The 22517-nt window shown below is 34.7% G+C and overlaps 1 protein-coding gene across 3 annotated transcripts in view; it reads right to left on the bottom strand.

Annotated features, from left to right (window-relative positions):
- Nucleotides 1-22517, bottom strand: part of EFCAB11 (EF-hand calcium binding domain 11) — a 160189-nt gene that overhangs the window by 126850 nt on the left and 10822 nt on the right. For all 3 annotated transcript variants that reach the window (XM_031952365.1, XM_031952367.1, XM_031952366.1), the window contains exon 3: nt 3283-3328. In XM_031952365.1, the coding sequence (XP_031808225.1) occupies nt 3283-3328 (46 nt within the window). The remainder of the gene's footprint in view (nt 1-3282; nt 3329-22517) is intronic.

Genomic DNA, 22517 nt, shown 5'->3' with positions numbered 1-22517 from the left:
ATAAATTTGTTTGCCTTCTCTACTTTGGGGCAATTCACAAATTTAATAAGCACACTACAAATTCCTATATCCAAGTCACTTTAAAAATTTTTAAATACCATAGCCAAGCATGGATATCTTGAGAACTCCTTCAGATCTTATTGTTGTTGAGTTATTTCAGTCAAGTATGATTCTTTCTGATCCTATCTGGACTTTTCTTGGCAAAGACACTGGAGAGGTTTGCCATTTCCTTCTCCAGCTTATTTTACAGATGAGGAAACTGAAGAAAACGGGGTAAGTGGCTTGCCCAGGGTCACACAGCTAGTCCATGTCTAAGGCTGGATTTGAAGTCAGATCGTCGGGACTCTGCTGTTACACCTAGCTGCCAAACTGATAGGGAATCATAAATAATTTAATTAAATAATTTTTTGGGTCTGATTATTCAATAGTTCCAATTCATCCACCTTGCCAATGACTTTGTTTCATGCTTTGTTGAAATTGATTTAATCTGTATCTATAGTATTCTTGTAATCTATTGTTCAAGTTCTTTTTCAGTTGTGTCTGACTCTTCATGACCCCAGTTTGGGATTTTCTTGGCAAAAATACTAGAGTGGTTTGCCATTTTTTTCTCCAGCTCATTTTACAGAGGAAGAAACTGAGACAAAAAGGGTTAAGTGACTTGATTAGGGCCCTAGAGCTACTGGTAGTCCACTGATCCTGTTAGTTTAGTATCTCCTGTTCGAGATGGTGCTATGCGGATTCTTTATGAACACTTTCTTTTTTGAATATTCAGTAACTGAGTATTCAGTCTAATATGTCTAAGAGGCAGTTGGAGATATGAAACTGAAGATATAAAAGAAGAATTATTAGGGGTAGATAAGTAGATCCGAGATTTATTAATTAAAATCATAGAAACTGCTGGGACTACCAAGTAATATAAAGTGACAGAGAGGGAGAAGAGAATGGGTTCAGAACAAAACCCTGAGGGACCCCTATGGGTTAGCCAGGGTGACGTGGATAAAAATGCATCAAAGAACAACAGGAAGAAGTAATTAGACAGGTAGGTGAACCAGGAGAAAGAAGTGTCATGAAAACCTAGAAAGAAGAATATCAAGAAGAAGAAGGTGATATTACTAAATAATCCATTCACTGAACTAGATGGAATTATTTTTAGCTTTAAGCAAAAACATCATGGACATATTCGTTTTCATTTTTTAAAAACTCTAAACAAATGCCAGAGGAAAAGGTCATATTTTCTGTAAGTAGTTAGTCCAATAAAATGACATTTTAGATAGTTCAACTTTTCAACACACCTGAGATGTAAGGAAAATTCAGAAGTTATTTATTAGGAAAGGGAATTGGATACAGAGCATATCTCAACTAATCATTTTAAATAGTTTGTTGAGAGGAAAAAGAGTGGTATCATGGGAGAGTATCTTAGAAGGGGAATGCTGTCTGTAGGCAAGTCCCATACCCTTCTGCCTCAACACGTACGTCTGAGGCCTTCCTGGGTCTCATTCCCCACATAGGCCCTTTGCTTTCACTTGAGTATCTAATGTTGAGGAAAGGCTACAAGGCAACTGGCAGGCAAAAAATCATGATGGTTTTACAAAGTAAATGGGCCCCCAAATTGCCAAGGAAATAAAAAGTTTAACATGTAAAAAAAGATTCAGTTGTAGTTTCATTATTAATGATGATAACTTAGCAATTCTCTCATAGACTGAAATTGTCCCCAAAATAAAAACTCTTAAAATTATATAGGCAAACTTTGTACTAATCTAAAATAGACTTATGTCAGTTTGAAAAGCAAAACCAAGATGATTATTAATAGTGATGATGATGTGAAAGGATGGGGGAAAAAATCAAAATACAGATTAAAAACCCAAAGAAAATGATACCAACCAGGGCCAGTTTCTGTTATAGTGATATTTATAAGTAAATAAGAAATTCTTTGTAGGATAATATTGTCATTTGTCTTTGTGTGAAACAGGAAGGTAAAAGAGAAGAATAAATTTAATATAAGAAATCCAATCTTACTAATGAGAAATAAAATTAAGAGCAATGAGAAGGAATATGAATTCAGAAAACTCATTTCTACTCTTATAATTTAAACTATTACCAAATTCACCATACCACTCTTAACATAAAAAGCTTCTCATTACTTTTGGGGTAAAGTCACTTAGTCTCACACTCAAGGTCTTTAAAAATTATTCCCAACCTACCTTACCAACCTTATTTCCCATTCCCCTCTCATTTAAATAAATCTTTCACTTTAGTCAAGCTCATCTATTTCTAGAAGACCTCTCGTTTATTTTGCCTCACAACCTCAGCTAATTTTATTTCCCCCATAAGAGACATCTCTCCTTCTTCCTGTTTAAATGCTATCCACATCATCTGGGGGCTAGTTCAAGTTCCATTTCCTCAATGAAGCCTTCCTTAACCAGTCTGGCCCAGGTCATTCTCTCTTCCTAAACTTATTGTCTTTATCATTTATTTAACAATTATTAATATTTGTATTTTTTATATTTATATCATCTTCTTTCTTTAAGTAAGGTCTACTGAATTTTGTGCTTTCTTGTAGCTCACTTTATCATGCATATAGAAAGTCCTCAATACATATTTGTTAACTGAATGAATTTGTTGTCCATGAAAAAAGTCATATTGTAAATACCAAGTGAAACAAAGAAAAACTTAGCTGAATATAATAACATATTTTTTAAATATCATTAGAAGTTTAAGAGCCTGAAAGGCATAAATGGGGTCTTATTTATTACTGCTTTAACCTTGATTCAATACAACTAACATTAATTAAGGCATCTATTAAATACATGCCTCTATACTAAGAGAAGAGGAAAGAAAGTCTAAAACAAAAAAGTCCCATTTCTAAAGAAGCTTATATTTTTGGGTGAGAGAATGCAGCATGCATGCAGATAAATATATATTAAATAATACAAAACAATTTTAATGGAGAAAGAGAACACACTTTCTTGACATCCATTTTTAAGTCTCTACTTTTAGCTCTCTTCCACAAAAGAGCTTTAAGTGTTGGTATCTATTATCTATCTCCTTTTCTCTAGAATGATGCTATGCTGCCTTTTAAAGTGGACATATTCTATTTTTCTACAATGTTTCGAATACTCAGGATGACTATTTTTATTAGAGAATAATACAATTTGGCTTTTAAAAGCTTTCTGCATAATTTGAAAACAAAGCAGAAAAATTACTTGTCTCCATACATATTTTTAATGTTTTCTTTATGAATTCATGAATATAAAAATTAAAATTAAGATATTATCATATTACCTGAAGTGTTTGAATTTATTGCTGACATAACAGAATCTGCTTCTATCTGGAAGAGAGGAAAAAAATGCCAGGTAAACAGTTTCAGAAATTCTTTTAGGGGTTAATGTATGATTGATTATTAGAAAAATATGCAATTAAGGAGAAAACAATAATATAATACACTTAAGTATATTATATACTTAAATATACTTAAACCAATATTATATTTTAAAGTACATATATATATATATATATGTAACTCTGATGGCATTTTTATAAATTGGTTTTATAAATTTAGCACCAAAGTCTATAAATAGATATTTAGACTTTCTACTGCTTTAAGACTTGGTGTAGAAAGGGATTTGTAAATCATTTAGATCAGATTGAAGAGAAGTGATTTGTCCAAAGTCACAAAGAATACCTGCGGCAGAACCAGTATGAAAACCAAGGCCTTTGGATCTCTGGAGTTTCCAGCTGGGGGCATATTTTAGCTAAAAAATTGAGGAATTCTTTCATTTTGAAGAGGACCAGTAACATCAGGATGTGATGTCTTGACTCATCTGTGCACTGGACTTTTGAGAAATATTTAGTAAGTAATCATTCTAAAATACTAAAATATTCCAAAAACAATAGTGCTAATGAAAAAAAAATATGGATTGGAAAGAAAAAGTGTTGAAGAAGGCTAGGATGGAAAAGGGAAGGAGTATTCCAGTATGAGGTGTAAACTTTGAAAGAGAAAGTTGAAGGGATAATTCCTAAAAAACAAAATTAAATATATTTAGTCAGAATGTGAGACTCTTTTTGTATTAAACGAGAAAAAAAAATCAAGGATAGACACTCAGTAAAAGAAGAATCATGGATCTCTGCAATAACTGGAAACTTTGAATTGATTTTCAATCAATGAAATTACAATATTTTTGTGTACCTTGGAAGAAATATTCCATTATTTTAAAATGTTCTCCCAACTTTTAATTCCGTTTATAACAAGGCTTTCACTAGCCTGTGAACTGAGGCGATCACCAGCCCCCTAGTACCCTTCGCTGAAAACTTCACTGTCATCCTTGACTTCTCATTTTCAATCCATATACATTCAATCATTCAAGAAACATGTATTACATGCCTTTCATATGCCAAATACTATGCTAGTTGTGGAAGATACAAAAGGAGGCAAAGCAATTGCTGCCCTCAAGGAGTTTACAGTCTATGGGGGACACAACATGTAAACCAACATTGACAAAGTAAGCGCTACACAGGATAGATAGGAAATAAGTAAAAGAAGGAACACACGAGAATTGAGGTAAGTCAGTGAAGGCTTCCTGCAAAAGGTGAGATTTTAGCTGGGACTTAAAGGAAGCCAAGGAGGTGGCTAAGTGGTTTGGCAGACAGACCACTGAGCTTGCAGTGAGGAAGACCTGCCTTCTAGACCTCAGAAATGAAGTCATTTAACCTGTTTTCCATAATCCACAGAAGGAAATATTAAACCATCCAGTATTGGCCAAGATTGGCCAATTGGATACGGGGGTCACAGAAAGCTGGACATGACTGAACAGCAGCAGTAAGGGATGCCACTAGTCAGAGCTGAGGAGAGGGAGTTCTGGCCATGAGGGAGTCAGAGAAAATGCCCAGAGCTGAGGAAGATGGACTGCTTTGTTTCTGGAATAATCAGTGTCACTGTGCTGCTGAGTATGTTTTAGAAAGTAATGTGTAAGAGGATTCTGGGAAGATGGCGGAGTAGTTGGTAAATTTCAAGCTCTCTGGATTTCCCCGCTCCCCCCCCCCCCCCCCCCCCCCCCCCGCCTCAGGACAAACATAAACTGATGAAAAATCAAGACAACTTGGGGCACAACAGGGCTCTCATTATACAATGGAGAAGATCCAAAGAAAGACTGCAGGCCAGAATTAACCTGTCTGAAGTACAAACACCTCCTGGCTAGCTCTGCTGAACCATTAAGTGGGGCCCCTCTGGCTAACCAGGTGTGGGAACCACCTACTGTCATCTCCCTGCCTGTCGGGGGGTGGGGGGTTGAGTCCTATCATCTGAGGGCAGACTGGGAACACCAGGCCCAGCTGTGATCTGAGACAAGGCCCTGGGTGAGAAGGAGCCAGCACCCAGCGAGTGCAGAAGCAGTGGGGCAGGGACACTGCTGGCTGCAGGCACCTGCAGGAGGGTGGAGGTCTTGGTTTGGGGACCCTGGTGAGAGTGGAGAGCTGAAGAGAAGCTTGGGGCACCATTCCCCGGTAATTATTAATACTAATATTAATGTTTAATAAAAAAGAATAGGCAAAAGAGAAAAAACCCATCACTGAAACATAATATGGGGACCGAGAAGACCAGGGTTCATCTTCAGAGGAGGGCACTTTAGTAAAAAATATAGCTTCCACTCCCAAAAGTAACATGAAATGGCTCTACCCAGAGAGAATTTATAGAAGAACTCTAAAAAGAATTTAAAAACCAAATGAGAGACATTGAGGAAAAACAAAAACTAAATAGAAGCATCCAAGAAAAACAAGATTATGAGAAAAAATTAACCAGCTAGAAAAGGAGATACAGAGTCTCAAAGATGAAAATCAGAATTGGGCAAGGGGAAGTCAGTGAAGCTATGAGAGACCAAGAAATAACAAAACTCATAAAGAATGAGAAAATAAAACACAATGTGTAACATCTTATAAAAAAACAAAAGATCTGGAGAACAGATCAAGAATAGAAACTATAAGAATAATTGGACTGTCAGAAAGTTGTGACCAAAAAAGAGAACTTTGACACAATAATGCAGGAAATAATTCAAGAAAAGAGATCCTTTGTGGAAAACATATGGGGATATTATTGCCAAATTTCAAAACCCTCAGATCAAAGAGAAAATTGTGCAAGAAACAAGAAAACAAACAAACAAATCAAATATGCTGGAGTTACAATTAGAATTGTACAAGATTTATCAGCATCTACAATAAAAGACCACAGGTCCTGGAATTATATCTACCGGCAATCAAAAGAACTAGTCCTGCAACCAAATTATCTCTAATTTTGAATGAGAAAATATGGACATTTAATGATCCTGCAAATTTTCAGGACTTTATATCAACCAAAACCAAACAACAGAAAATTAACATATAAGAGTCAATATGAAAATTCAATTTTAAGGAACATAATATGAACAAACTGTTTAAACATGGACAAATTTTTTATTTACATGGGAAAATGTATACTATAATTTAAGATTTACTTCAACAATAGGGTAGCTCAAAAGAAAGATTGGCAGAGTAAAGGTAAAAGTAGTCATCAAATTTTACAAATGAGGTACAGAGGAAGAAGAGACAGAGTAGGGGGGAGAAGGGCTCATAATTCTAAAATACCTACTCACAGGAAATGAATTCAATAGGTAACATGTTTTATATATATATACACACACACATACATATATATACACACATATGTGTATATATGTATATACATATATGTGTATGTGTATAGACATATATATGTGTGTATTGTGTAAGGCGGGGAGGGATGGACGGATGGAGAAGTAAAAGGGGAGGGAAAAAGACAAGGGAGGGATCCTCTAGTAGAAGGAGGTTAAGTAATATCAAGGCAAGTTAGGGAGTAGAATTTAATTAGAGTCAACAGGGATAGGAAAGATGTGTGTGTATGTGGGGTGTATGTGTGTGAGAGTGTGTGAATGTATGTGTACTTTTACATATCTATGCATAAATATATATTTTTTCCTAACTATAGCTTGCTTGGAGATGGTAGAAGAGATGAAAGGAAGAAAAAGAATAAAGTAAGTAATGTGCACAGCAGAGAACTAAACAACAATTTACAAGGAAGTAAAGAAAAAAATGGACATTCTATGAATATTTCTCCTACTAATGTATATATACTTTCTTGATCTGGTAATTTGTTGTTATACATTTTGAATCCTCCCTAATGTTCCGCAGGGCACAACAATGTTCTCTTTTGTTTTGCTTTATTTTTGTATTATTTTCTGTTTTTCTTACTCTGTTTTTTCAAATAAAATAATATTTTAAAATTTAAAAATAATATGTAACTTTTTTCCCTTTTGATCTGATTTTTCTTGCACAATATGACAAATATGAAAATATGTTTAAAAGAATTGTACATGTTTAACCTATATCAAATTGCTTGCTGTCTTGGGGAGGAGGAGGTAAGTGAAGGAGGGAGAAAAATTTGGAATATAAAGTGTTACGAAAACGAATGTTAAAAACTATCTTTACGTGTATTTGAAAAAATAAAATACTATTGAAATATTTTTTTAAAAAAAAGTAATGTGTAAGACTTAAAAGAGGGAGCTAGGGTGTTAAGTCTCAATAGTTCTACCTTCATAATATGTTTTATATATTTTCCCTTCTTTTTCTTCACATAACCCTAACCCTGCCAAAGGTCCTCATTACCTTGCCTACCACTAATCCCTCTTTACTCAGTGGCCAAAGTGATTTTCCTAAAGTTCAGGTCTTACCATGTCGTCCTCCTTCCCTCAATAAACTCCAATGGCTATTATCTCCAGGATAAATGTAAAGTGCTCGGTTTAGCATTTAAAATACTTCATAATATATGCTCCTCCTTTTCTAATCTTCTCATACTTTACTACTCCCAAGTTGTCTATGATCTAGCTACACTGGCCTATGGCTATATCTCTTCACTGGCTCTCCCCCATGCCTGGATTCTCTTCCCTCTCCTCTACTTCTGGCTTCTTTTAAGATTCAGTCCAACACTAATACATTGTTGGTAGAATTGTGAATGAATCAACCATTCTGGAGAGCAATTTGGCACTGTGCCCAAAGGGCTATCAAACTGTGCATACCCCTTGATCCAGCAGTGTTACTACTGGGAGGGAAAGGGACCTGTATGTGCAAAAATATTTGTGTCTGCCCTTTTTGTAATGGCTAGAAACTGGAAATTGAAGGGATGCCCATCAATTGGAAAATGGCTGAGTAAATTGTGGTATATGAATGTTATGGAATATTATTATTCTGTAAGAAATGACCAGCAGGATGATTTCAGAGAGGCCTGGAGAGATTTACATGAACTGATGCTAAGTGAAGTGAATAGAACCAAGAGAACATTGTACATGGCCGCTGAAAGATTATGTGGATCAATTCTGATGGACATGGCTCCTTTTAAATAACAAGCCAATTCCAATAAACTTGTGATGAAGAGAGCCATCTGCATCCTGAGAGAGGACTGTGGGGATCAAGTATGGATAGGATTTTCACCTTTTTTGTGGTTGGTTCTTTGCTTTTTTTTCTCTCATTTTTTTCCCTTTTTGATCTGATTTTTCTTGTGTAACACGGTAATTGTAGAAATATATATATAGAAGAATTGCACATGTTTAACATATATTAGATTACTTGTGGCAGGGAGGAAGTGAAGGGAGAAAAATTTTGGAATACAAGGTTTTGCAAGGGTGAATATTGAAAACTATGCATTTATTTTGAAAACAACAACAAAAAAATAAGTTGGTTAGATATGGTAAAAGCCTAATAGAAAAAGGGAATGAGATGAGTTATTTAAAACTCCAGAACCAAAGTAGTTGAGTATAACATTCTCTAATAAGGAAAATGATTATTTTTCTCTTATGTTATATTCTACTCCATTAATTCATTGTTTTGGGGTAGGGGAAGATTTTTTGTCTAGATTGCTTAGCCTGGGGGTGATCTAGGAGTAAAGTAGGGACATGAAGGAGTGGAGGATGGGAGTTTTCTAGGAGCAAGAGTGGTCAAAGTAACATTTCCCAGCCCCTCATTAGAATGGTCTACTTCTTATTATAATATTCATTATTTTCAATAATTGCTAACCAGTTGATCAGTTAATTGTCACCTCAGGAAAACCCTCTCTTTCAAGAGCATGTAAGTGCTGAGTGGATTCCACAGAGGTCTCTGGCATTCAAGAGTGCCACTGACCCCCTTTATTAATTACCTATCAGTATGATTAATAATATGATTAATTACCCACAAGTTATGTCTCTTGAACTTTTTATAATTTTCAAATATCAAGATTGCAAAAAAGAAAGATTTGGAGACTTGATGTCAAGATCTTGCTCAGCCTTCTAACAGTGAGAACTGCCCGACAATGGAACAGAAGTGGAGGGAAACAGAAGGTGCCCTTCTCCTTAGAAGTCTTCAGGACTACTATCAGGATTTCCTTTGAGGCAGGGGCAAGAGGAGACACTTTCAAAGGTCCTTACCAACTGAAATATTATGGGACTTGGGGAGTTGTTAGATATGTTCCAGAGCAAGTTTTTGTTCAGGCATGATGATGGGGGTGGGGTAGGTTGCTCCAACTCGAAAATCTGTGCTTCTAATCTTCAAGAAGTCATTCATTCTTTATAAAACTGAATTGTACGAAATTTATTACTCTTTCAAAATTTTGTTTTGCCTCTCATTAGATTTCCTCCCCTCTCGTTTGTATATTTTTGAGTTTTAAGTTTATTATCTTGATTTTTTTGAGAAGGATTTCCCCTCTTATGCCCTAAATTGTCTTTACTGTTGTTTCTTTTCTTATTATCTGATAAAAATTAAGTTTTACTTCTTTTTTCACTCTAGATTTTCTAGTAATTTTCCTGCTTCTAGAAAATTGGCACAATTTCTTTTTGCTTTTTTTCATTGCCCTTTTGGGGTTCCTTTCCTTTAAAAGACAACATTTAATCACTGCATTTAGGAATTTTCTGGACTACTTGCAACTTTTTCCTTCATTAAGAATCTCTTAAAAATGATGTAATTATCTCATACATTATTGGGATTAGGGGTTGAAAATCCATGTAAAAATTTTGGTGGTCCCTTTATAACAAAAAAATTGTTATTCATTTATAATTATAATTATATAATTATAATATTTATTAATATTAAAAATTGATATTGATAAAATATTGAAAAATACTGAAAGATAAAATGTGTTGGCATTATACAATATTACATATACATGTACATTTATGTATTTCTGAGTTTCTGAATATTTTTTTGGTTGTCTGTATTAAAAGATAAAATGTGTTGGTATTATACAATAACATGTATATATATGCATATATGCATTTCTGAATTTCTAAGCATTCTTTGTTGTCTACTGCTCTTCTCGTGTAATCTGTAGTTTTTACAAAACTTCCACTTAATTTCTTATGCCAACTTGTGACATATCAAAATTGTGATGCAGAAAATCACAATTTGGAAGGGATAATTGTAGTTAGAAGACTATCTTTCTAATACTTTTCCTCCTATTCCTGTTACCTTAACTCAAACTTCCATATCAATCCATTTTTTTTCCTGCACAAACTCTGAAGTCTGGAGTGTCATAACCTCTTAAATTTAGGGAATACCAATCCTTGTTCAAATTTCACAGGAAGAGAACTGATTATAGTTAGGTTTTTTAGTGAAGTTTCCACCCTGCCAGCTGACTCCCTGCCTCAGAGTTTCTTGGGGGATGGGCTCCCCCATTCATACATATGTCTACTTTGTCCATATGTCCTGACAGAGTAAACGCAACAACAGTTAAAGCTTGAGGTTGTTTTTCCTGGTTGTGCCCATGCTGCTAAGGCATTGTAGCATGGTTAAAGTATTATGACAGATTTAGAAAGTTTGGTCCTCCATTGTTACTTCAGGTCTTAATTGTATGGAGATATTTTCATTTTTTTCTTCTCCTACCTTCAATATAAAATGCTATAGAACACATTTCTGTCGGTTTTGAGACTTCTGAGATGGGGGAAATCACGTTTTAAAAACAATTATATTGCTATCTGCCTTCACCGTATGACTTGGGGCAAAAAGTGAGGCACCAAGGGAAAGGGTAGAGAATGATCGAAGAAACAACTTTTTTTTTTTTTTTTTTTTTAAGGTACAATCTATGTGTGATTTATGATCTTAAGATTTAAAGCAGTGGTTCTCAAATTCTTTTTCTCAGTATCTTTACGGTATTAACAACTATTGAGAATATGTCCAAAGAGTTTTGTTTATATGGGTTACATAATAGATATTTATCATAAATAGAAAAAAAACTAATTTTGAATTTGTAGACCCTCTGAAAGGATTTCAGAGACCTTCCACGATTCACTTTGAGAACCACTGATTTAAAGCTTAAAAGGAATTATGGAAATGTAATCCTTTTATTTTATAAAATTTCACTCTGAAAGATAAAACAACTTTTCTAGAACTCCACAGCTAATATGATATGAAATCTGGGCCCAAATTCCATCTCCAAAGCCAGTCTTCCTTTCGCTATACCATTTCTTATGTTACTTATTCTTTATTATTCATAACTTATACAAGATTCTTCAAAAGTTAATGAAAGTCATCTAACATTTAGTTTGACATTTTTTTGGAAGAGCCCCTTCAAAGAAAACTTTTTTTCAGGGGTGGGGGGGGGGAGAGGCATGCTGAGGCAATTGGGGTTAAGTGACTTGCCCAGAGTCATACAGCCAGGAAGTGTTAAGTGTCTGACGCCACATTTGAACTCAGGTCCTCCTTACTTCAGGACTGGTACTCTATCCACTGCACCATTTAACTGCCCCTAAAGAAAACTTTTTAATATGTACTCCAGAAAGTTTATTTCTCAGTTATTTGAACCTTGATTACACTAAAACTTCTCCTTCGACAATGACTATTTCAACTCACTATGCAACATTACTTTAGTCCTCTGAATTTATGTTTCTGAATATCACATACATAAGAATATGGCTAAATTTATAATCAAAGCAAACAACCCCCAAGAGGTAAGATACTTGAATGAATAAAAGCCTCATTATCAAGCTAATAGAAGATTCAAAGGGACCCAGGATCCTCATATAATCATGAAAAAAAGAGACTTTTTTTTAAACCACTATAAAATAAAAACAATCAAAATAGAAAATGTTCAAAATAAGGAAATTTAGTGAAACAATTAAATATATATATATATATATATATATATATACACCCACAAATAATGCCTCAGGTAAAGCAGTTAAACTGTCATTTGGGTATCAATCAAATAGCATTTACTAACAGCCTATAAGTAATAGGCACCATGCTGTTTTTTTTTTTTCATTCATATCCAACTCTTAGCAAAGATGGTTTTACATTTCCTCCTCTACTTCATTTTATAGATGAGGAAACTGAGGCAACAAGAATAAGTGATTTGCCCTGAATCAAACAACTAGGAAGTATCTGAGGTATAAATTTGAATTTGATTTCCTGATTCAAGGTGTGGTGCTGTATTCAATAGGATATTATACCTTAGTACAGAAGCAATGCAGATAGAAAAATAAATAATTTGAAATAGTGGCATTTGAAAAAAAAAATTAAACCAGTATTATCATTGTTAAGAAAATCAAAAAGTCAAATAAAAGAAGAGGTTATAGGGAATTTAAAAAACAAACACATTCCCAATCACAGAAGAAATGAAAGTTTAAATTTAAAGATGCTTATTTTTATTTGTTGTTCTCCATCTTTAAGTGAACTTTAAGATGGTAAAGATGCAGTGCATTGTAGAATATTCACTTTTACAATGAATCAACAAATCTGTTTATAACAAATAAGACTATTAAAAATATTTTAAATATGCTCATTACATTCCAGGCTCTGTACTAAATGCTAGGGATATGAGAGAAAGCAAAAACAGTTGCTGCCTTAAGAGCTGGCATTTTATATTCTTTTCTTTTTGAATTTTGAGTCTCAAATTCTCTCTTCCTTCTATATTCTTCCTCACTCACTGAGAAGGCAAATAATATATCAATTATATTTGTATGTTGCACAAAACATATTTCTGATTAGTCAGATAGCAAAAGGAAAAAAAAAGATAAAATTACTTTCACTTTACACTCAGTTCATCAGTTCTCTCTCTGGAAGTGGATAGCACTTTATTTTCATGATGAATCCTTTAGAATTAGTTTGGATCACTGTATTGATCAGAATAGCCAAGTCTTTCACAATTAGTTGATCATTACTACTTTGCTGTTATTGTGGACCTTCCTACTTCACTTTACATCAGTTGATAGGGGTCTTACGATGTCTTTTTTTTTTTTTAAACCAACGCTCTCATCATTATTTATAACATAATAGTATTCCATTGGAATCATACGCCACATCTTCAATCATTCTTCAACTGATGAGCATTCTTTCAATTTCCCATTCTTTGCTGGCACAAAATGAGCTCCTATAAATATTTTTGTATAAATAGGTCCTTTTTCTTTTATCCTTTTTGGGTACAAATTTAGTAGTGGTTTTGCTGGGTCAAAGGATATGGACAAAGGATTTATAGCCCTCTGAGCATAAATTATTCTCCAGAATAATACTTATTTTCCTTCATCCCTTCCAGAATTTATTACTTCTAATAGGAGTGAGGTGGTACCTCAGGGTTGCTTTAATTTGCCTTTCTCTAATCAATAGTTATTTATAGCATTTTTCATGACTATGGATAGTTTTAATTTCTTTTTCTGTAAACTGTCTGTTCATATTATTTGACCACTTATCAAATGTGGAATGACTCATTTTAAATGACTTATTTTTATAAATTTGTTTCAATTCTGTATATATATATATATGTATGTATGTATATATATTTGAGAAATAAAGCCTTTATCAGAGAAAGTTGCTGTAATTTTTTATATTACTTCATTTTCTACAGTATCTTTTAGTAAAATATAATTTCACTGATTATCTCTTTTATTTAAGTTTACTTTTGTATTTGCTTTATTTGACATCATGACTGCCATTCTTGATGTCTTCACTTCAGCTGAACCTTAACAGACTTTTCTCCAGTCCTTTATTTCAATTGTGCATACCCATTATTTAGAAGAGGGCCTGGCACACAGTAGGCACTTAGTAAGTACTTATTTCCTTCCTTTGTTTGAAGGTGGAAGGAAGCTGTGAAGCAAGTGGTGGTGCCTTTAAGAAACTGTATTTCCTTTTGGTCTGTGATCCCTTTGAGAGTCTCAACCATTCCTGCGGAAGGCATATCCCCCCAGATAAGTTATCTTTCCAGGATGCCAGGGCCTTTCATTCAATTAGAAATCCTGGTCAAAAAGCACTCCTTTGAAATGTTGTTAATTCCAATAGGAGATCTGGGCTGTCCCAGATCCCAACCTGGTCTGGCCTGCTTCTGCTGTCTCAGCTCCCCACCAAAATACCCAAATTAACAGCTTCCATCAACTAAGGTCTTTGCAAATGGACCTCGGTAGCTCACTCAGCTGCTAGGACCTTCTGTCCACTGAGAAACCATTCTCAGTGCAAAACTCCATTTTCCAATAGATCTGCCATTACAGAAGTCAGTCTCTTGATAAACTAATTTCTATCCAACAATAAACTTTCATTTTGCAACTAATAATTCAGGAATGAGTGAATTCTTTCACTCACAAAATCTGCGGCTTATTTAAAGAGGATTCTTTTTATTTTTTTCTTCATTTATTTTATTATGTATTTATTTATTTTTATTACAGTAACTTTTTATTGACAGAACCCATGCCAGGATAATTTTTTTTTTTTACAACATTATCCCTTGCACTCACTTCTGTTCCGATTTTTCCCTCCCACCCTCCACCCTCTCCCCTAGATGGCAAGCAGTCCTATATATGTTGAATATGTCCTAGTATATCCTAGATACAATGTTGTTGCAGATCCAAAAGTTTTCTTGTTGCACAAGGAGTTGGATTCAGAAGGTAAAAAATAACGGGAAAACAAAAATCAAAAGTTTATCTTCATTTCCCAGTGTTTTTTTTTTTTTTTAGCTGCTTCTGTCCATCATTGATCAATTGAAACTGAATTAGGTCTCTTTTTCAAAGAAATCCACTTCCATCAGATTACATCTTCATACAGTATCATTGCGTGTATAAGATCTTTGGTTCTGTCATTTCATTAGCATCAGTTCAAACTTCTAAGCCTCTCTGTATTCATCCTGGGTCATTTTTTACAAAATAATAATTTTCCATAATATTCATAACCACAATTTACCCAACCATTCTCATTGATGGGCATGCATTATTTTCCCATTTCTAGCACACAAACAGGGCTGCCACAAACATTTTGGCATACTGGTCCCCCTTTCTTTAATTCCCTTGGGGTATAAGCCCAGTAGAAACACTGCTGGATCAAGGGATGCACAGTTTGATAACTTTTTGGGCATAATTCAGACTGCTTTCTCCAGAATGGTTGGATTGTTCCACCCACCAACAATGTATCAGTGTCCCAGTTTTCCCATCCTCAACACCATCATTATTTTTTCCTGTCATCTTAAATCTGACAGGTGTGTGTGATATCTCAAGTTGTCTTTTTTTATTTCTCTGATTAATTGATTTGGAACACTCTTTCATAAGGGGTAAAATTTCAATTTCATCATCTGAAAATTGTCTGTTCATATCCTTTGACCATTTGTCAATGGACAATGGGGTTTCTTATAAACTAGGTCAGTTCTCTTATTTTTGGAAATGAGGCCTTTATAGAACCTTTCTGGGGTTTTCCCAGTTTGTTGCTTCCCTTCTAATCTTGTTTGCAATAGTTTTTGTTTTGGCAAACTTTTAATTTAATGTAATCAAAATTTTCTATTTTGTGTAATAATGGTCTCTAGTTGCTTTAGTCCTTTCTTCCTCCTCCACCGCTAGAGATAAACTATCCCTTTTCCCTCAATTTGTTTATAATCTCATTCTTTTATGTCTAAATCATGGACCCATTTTTTGGGAATTTCCTTTTTATTTTTTTGGGGCAAATTAAAACTTTTGTTAATTTTGGGTTTTCCCAATTGCTTAATTTCCTTTAACCCTAATTTCCATTTATCAACAATTTTTCTTAGAATACCAAATAGTTTTGGTGACTGTTTCTATAATATATTTGTCTTTAAAGGTACCTTTATTTGTTTTCATTAATTCTTTGAATTCTTTTTTTCTTGAATTTTTTTTTTTTTCTAGATCATTTATTTTTCTTAATCTTTGGTTGACTAAATAAAAGGGTTTTTGGGTTTGTTTTTTTTTTAAAATTGGGTTTTTTTTAATTTGTTTAGTCCGCTTTATTTGTGTGGAAAGGTTTTATAATTTTGCTCTTAATTCCTGATTTTTTGGTGATGATTAATTTTTTGCTGTCGCGTTTTTGGGGGGCTTTGGTTTTTGTGGGTTTTTTGGTGATGTAAAAAAATGCGAGGTTTGGGTTTTTTTATAATGAATTTGTGTTTGGTTTTTTTAATATTTTAGTAAAATTTGTTTTTGGTTTCATATTTCAAGAGTGTAGTTTGGTTTTCTTTTTTATTTTTAATTTTCCCTTTTGCCGGTAGTGTTTCAAACTTTGAAAATTAAGGGTGATGTGGCCAACCTTGCTTTAAATTTCTGGGAAAGATTCCTTTTTTTATATGATGTTTCTGATGGTTTTAAATATTTTGACTTTTTAAAAAGTAGTTTTTTTTTTAAGTGTTTTTTAGGAATGGATGTTGGATTTTTATAAATGTTTCTGCATTTAGGATGTTATGGGTTGTTTGCTTTTTGAAAGTCCATTTGCTAGTTTTCTAAATTCCCCTGCTTTGGTTTAAAAACCTCTTGGTTGTGTTTATTCTGAGAATGATTTTCTTAACTTTTTAATTTTTTTTGATTTTTAAAAATATTGGGGAGATTGGTTATTTTTTTTTTTTGTGTTGGCCTCCTGATTTAGGGTTGTCCATGTTGTTTAAAAGGAGTTTCGTGGACTCCTTCTCCTTTTTTTTTCAAAGTTTTATAGATTGGGGTTTTTTTTTAAATGTTTGGTGAATTCAATGCCACTGGTCCTGGGGTTTTTCTCAGGGAGTTGGTGAATAGTTGTTTTTTTTTTAAATGGGCTGTTTGGAATTTTTTTCTCTGTTAAACTGGGGTTATTTTGAAAGGGTTTTTTCTTTGTTGGAATTTATTTGTTGGGGGTCTTTTTTGGCTATTTTTTTAGTGGGGGTTTTTTCTTTTTGATTAACAATTGATTTTTTTTTTTTTGGGATTTCCTAAGGGTTTTTTTTTTGTTGGTTTTATAAAAACCTTGATTTTCGTTTTTCTATTTTTATTTTTTTTTTTTGAATTTCTTTAGTGTTTTGATGGGGGTTTTAATTTGTTTTTTAGATTTTTAGTTGGTAATTGTTATTTTTTTCTTTTTTGTGGTTGAGATTGTTTCCCATTTTGTACATTTGATGTGATGTTTTTCTTTTCTTGGGTGAATTTTATTTATGAGCTTTTTCCCTTTCTTTAGTATGGATTTTTGGTTTTTTTTTTTTGTTTCTTTTTGGTTTTTGTTGAGTGTTTTTTAATTTTGGTGAAAAGTTATTTTTTCATTTGGTTTGGGGTTTTTTTAATATTTTTTTTTTTAGGGTTTATGAATGTTTAAAGTTAAATTTTTGTTTTTTGTTTTAGAGATATATTATTAATTTTTTTTTATTTTGCCTTTTTTTATTTTTTTGGGGGGTTTTTTTTTTGAGAGTGTGGGTTGAGATCTCCCCTATGTTTGCACAATTTTTTTGCAGCCTTTTCCTTTTAAAATTTAGTTACACCCGGTGCAAATTTGTTTAATTTGAATTTTCATTTTATAAAAGAATTAGTGCCCCTTCCTTTTTTTAATTAGATAAATTTTGTTTTTGTGATTGAGCGGATGGCCCCATTTTATTTCACCTGAAGTAGTTTTGTTCCATCCTTTTCTTTGTTTCTGTTTCCCCTGCTTTTGGTTTTTTGTAAAAAATATTGTAAGGGTTTGGCTTTTAATCCATTTGAATAGTTTTTTTGGGGAGTTTCCCCGTTTTTTGGTTTTCCAATTTGTAATTATTTGTAATTTTTGTTTTTTTCTTTTTTCTCCCCTTTCAGTATTAAAGTGGAATTTTTTTGTCCCTTTTAGTTCCTTCCCCATTTGGTTTCCCCTTTTTTTTTGTTTTGTATTCCCTCTTAGCTTTTCCCTCCCTTTTACTTTTCCCTTCTACTTTTTTAATGAGATGGGAGAATTTCCTCCCCATTGAAATGTTAAATTTTTTTTTTCTTAAAGCCAACTGATGGCATAAAATACCCCTTTTCATCTCCTCCTTTCTCTCAGAATAATAGGTTTCCTTTTTGCCCTTGTGAGAATAGTCCCCACTTCCCTTTTTCTGGTGCAATGTCCTTTCCACCTTAATTTCTGAAGAAGGCATAATTGTTTTTTTTTAATCTTTTACAGCGAAAATAGTTCCCAAGATTTCTTTTTACCTTTTAGGTTTTCTCTTGAGTTCTAATTTGTAGATAAATTTGTTAAGTTCGGTTTTTCACCAAAATAGGTGGTTCACTTATTTTGTTGAATACCTCTTCCCTGGAAAAAAGATGCTCATTCGGTGGTGTTATTTTTGGTTGATAGGTTCCTTAGCCTTTTGGAATATCATATTCCAAGCCCTTCGATATTTTAATGTGGATGCTGCTTGGGTGATCCTTATTGTGGCTCCTCTATATTTGAATTGGGTTTTTCTAGCTACTTGGAGTATTTTTTTCCTTCGTTTGAGGGTTCTGGCATTTGGCCACTATATTTCTTGGTGTTTTGATTTTAGGATCCCTTCCAGTGGGTGATTGATGAATCCTTTCAGTGTCTATTTTACCCTCTGTTTCTATGACTTCTGGGCAGTTCTCTTTGATAATTTCCTGGAAAATAGTGTCCAGGCTCTTTTTTTCATTGTATTTTTCTGGGAGTCCAATAATTCTCAGATTATCTCTCCTAGACCTATTTTCCAGGTCTGTTGTTTTTCCAAGAAGGTATTTCACATTTTTCTCCATTGTTTGATTTTTTTTGGTTTTGCTTGACTGATTCTTCTTGTTTCCTCGAGTCATGCAATTCCATTTGCTCTATTCTGATTTTCAATGAAGTATTTTCTTCATTCACTTTTTTTATATCTTTTTCTAATTGTCCAATTTGCTGTATGGAATGTTTTTCCATTTCACCAATTTTATTCTTTAAAGAGCTATTTTCTGTTTCCAGTTCACTAATTCTATTTTTCAAGGATTTTATTTCTTTATCCATTCTGTCTTTAAGTGAGTGGGATGAATTCTCCAGACTCTCTTGCCAAGCCTCCCTCTCCTTTTCCCATTTTTCTTGTAGCTCTCTTGTGAGAGCCTTTTTAATTTCTTCTATGAGATTCATCTGTGCTGAGGAACAGATATCTCCTCCTGTGGGGATTCACCTGGAGATAATCTGTTTTTAGTCTCCTCAGGGTTTAGAGTCTGTTCTCTGTCCGTATAAAAACTGTCAATCGTTAAGATCCTTTTCAATTTTTTGCTCATTTCGTCAGAGAAGAGTCAGAGACAAGCTAGCAAAGAAAAAAAAACACAAATGGTATCTGCTTTTTTGGGGGGGAGGGGCTGGGTGGTGTTACCGAGCTTCCTCTACAGACTGAGGGGGCAGCAGCGAGGCACTAGCAGGACTGTGCTGCGCCTGGGCTCTGAGACTCTGAGAGCGTGCTGAGACGCTGTGGGGGAGAGATGGCCAGGTCCCAAGAAACTCCAGCTGTTTGGGGTTGAATTCTTCACCCCCGGTGTTTTTAGCTTCTCTGCTGGGCTACTGACTTGCTGCCAGGGCAAAGTATCCAAGCCTGTAGCGAAGCTCTCCCCACAGAGACGGCTGAGATCACACCCCAACCCCCTCCGGTCTGCTCGGCTGTGAGCTGCCTGCCGAGCTCCTGCTGCCGCTGCCTGTCCTCAGCCTGTGTCCGATCTAAAACCGTCCCACCCTCGAGCAAAAACAGACCTTTCCTGGTGAATCTCAAGGATGTCTTCTCTTGGCAATTATTTGTGGGGTTTTTTTCAGTCAGGCATTAATTCAGAGGCTTGTAATGAGATGGATTCTGAGAGAAAATGCGGAGCTTGCACAGCTGTGTGCCTCCTTGCCGCCATCTTAGCCGGAAGTCCTAAAGAGGATTCTTAACAAGTCTCATTGCCACTAGCCTCTAGACTACCAGAATTGAGACCACTCATACTGCATCAGCTGCATGATAAAGTCTGAGTTCAGAAAAGGTGAATACTTAGCAGGCAGGATCCCTAAAACTAAAGAAAGTAGGTCATCTGATTCCTTCTATTAGAAAAATAAGATTTAGATGAGAGAGAGCGTGACAATGGAAAAAATGTTTCTTTTGGAGCCAGGAATAATGTTCCCATATTTTCCAGTGGCCTTAGGCAAGACATTAATTCCCCCAAACTTATTATATCAAAATACTTAATAGCACTGATAATATCATGCAGTTGTGGTAAGTTTCAACTGAGGAAATGCACATAAAAAGTATTTGTTATCATTTCTAAACAGAACAATGAAGCTCATGACCACAAGTAACTGTTAAAGGTTAAATATGAACCAAATGTTTTCTGATTCTCAAATTTAGCACCCTGTCCACTGTTTCTCCCATATGCCTTTTTAATATCATTGAAGAATATTTATGTAAAAATGTTAAATAAAATATACATAAATAGAATATAGTAGAACATCGAAATGAAATTAAAAAAATATAAAAATGGAAGATTCCCCTCTATTTATATTTAGCTATAATAGTTTGCAAATTAACTAGGACAAAGTAATCTAAATTTAGACTTAGAGGATAAATCTTACAAAACTTTACATATTTTAAAAAATTTAGCATGCAATATGACCTCCTTTTTTCTGCAATCATTTGTTTTACATAATTTTGCATCAAGTACACAAGATTTTGATATATATTCTTTAATTCTTCATCTTGAAACCACATTTAGCATAGTGAATAATTATTAAGCATACATCTGATGAAGTTTATTTTTCCAACTTTAGCCTTGATTATAGTCCATAGTTCCTAGGCCAGTGAAGCATGTTTATCTCTTGGAAAAATATCTTAAGCTTTCAAGATGTAAGACATGGTGCAGGGTTGCATGGCAATATTGAATTTCCATTTGAGGAATTTTTATAAATCTGGCCTCTCTAAAGATCTTTGCTTATTATCTGAGGACTGTTTCACAGCAAGTTTGTCAGGCAATAAACATTTATTAAACTTATTATGTACCTGGTACTGTGCTAAGTCCCAGGGATACAAAAAGAGGCAAAAGAAAACTCCCTGCCCGCAAGTTCACAGTCTAATGGGAGAGGCAAGCAAGCAAATATGTACAAACCAACCATATAAAGGATAAATAAGAATTAAGAAAAAGAAGGCATTAGAAGTAAAAGGCATTGGAAAAGACTTCCTGTAGAAGCTGGGATTTTGTTGGGACTTATTGGAAGTGAGATGAGAAAGGAAAACATTTTGAGCATGGAAGAGTCAGAGAAAATGTCTGAGAAATTAAATGTCTTAGCAACAGCCAGGAAAACCCATGTTTATGGGTTAAAGAGGATGTGTTGGGGACTAAGGTGTATGGAGGCTGGAGAGGTTTGAGGGAGCCAGGTATAAAGGACTCTGAAAGTCAGATGACTTTGCATTTGATGCTGGAGGAGAGTAAGGGAGACACTGCGGTTTGTGATGTGATAGCTACACCTGCACTTTGAAGGAAATCTCTCTGGTGGCTGCATGGAGGAGAGGCTGAGGGAGGCAGAGCCACCATGAATAATGTGGGTGTGAGGCGGGGCCTGTATCAGAAGTGGCAGTGCTGGAGGCAAGGAGGAGCAGCTGGGTGATGACCTCAAGGTGAAATGGACAGGCCTTAGCAACAGCTTGGATGGCAGAGGGGAGACAAGAGGGGTGGAGCATGATGCCTCCCCTCCCTTCTTCCCCTCCTCTCCCTCCCTCCCCCCTGAGTCTGAGGGACTGGGAAGATGGAATAGGGAAGGTGGCAGATGGAAAGGATTTCAGGGTAAAGATAAGGAATTATGTTACAGTATGGTATTGCATAAAGATTATATTATATAAGAACAGTGAGATATCTACACATCCAGGTACAGATGTCCTACAGAGAGTTGGAGATAGAGATTGGAGGTTTTGAGAATCATAAGCACAAATATGATCATTGAATTCATGGGAACTGCTGAGATCACCGAGAGAAGGAGTATAGAGGAAAAAAGAAGAGGACCCAGGACAGAAGCCTATGGAATACTTCAGGTTAGAGGGCCTGATCTAGGTGAAGATCCAATAAAAGAAGCCAAGCGTGAGCAGTCAGAAAATAGTGCTGTCTCAAAAACCTAGCCAAGAGTATCAAAGGAGAAGGACTAAGGTTTCAAATGATGTAGAGGTAGAGGAGAATGAGGAGGGAAAGAAAGCCACTAGATTTAATTACTAAGAGATCATTGGTTTCCTTGGAAAGAGAAGTTCCAGTGGAATGATCAGATTGGAAGACAGAATGTAATATTTTAATAATCCACGTGAGACTGAAAATAAGTGAGAGGGTGAG

Source organism: Sarcophilus harrisii, chromosome 2 (assembly GCF_902635505.1).
Source record: "Sarcophilus harrisii chromosome 2, mSarHar1.11, whole genome shotgun sequence".
In the NCBI taxonomy this organism is placed as follows: Eukaryota; Metazoa; Chordata; class Mammalia; order Dasyuromorphia; family Dasyuridae; genus Sarcophilus; species Sarcophilus harrisii.
The sequence above is the reverse complement of the archived record's forward strand: the minus strand, read 5'-3'. Positions and strand labels throughout refer to the sequence as shown.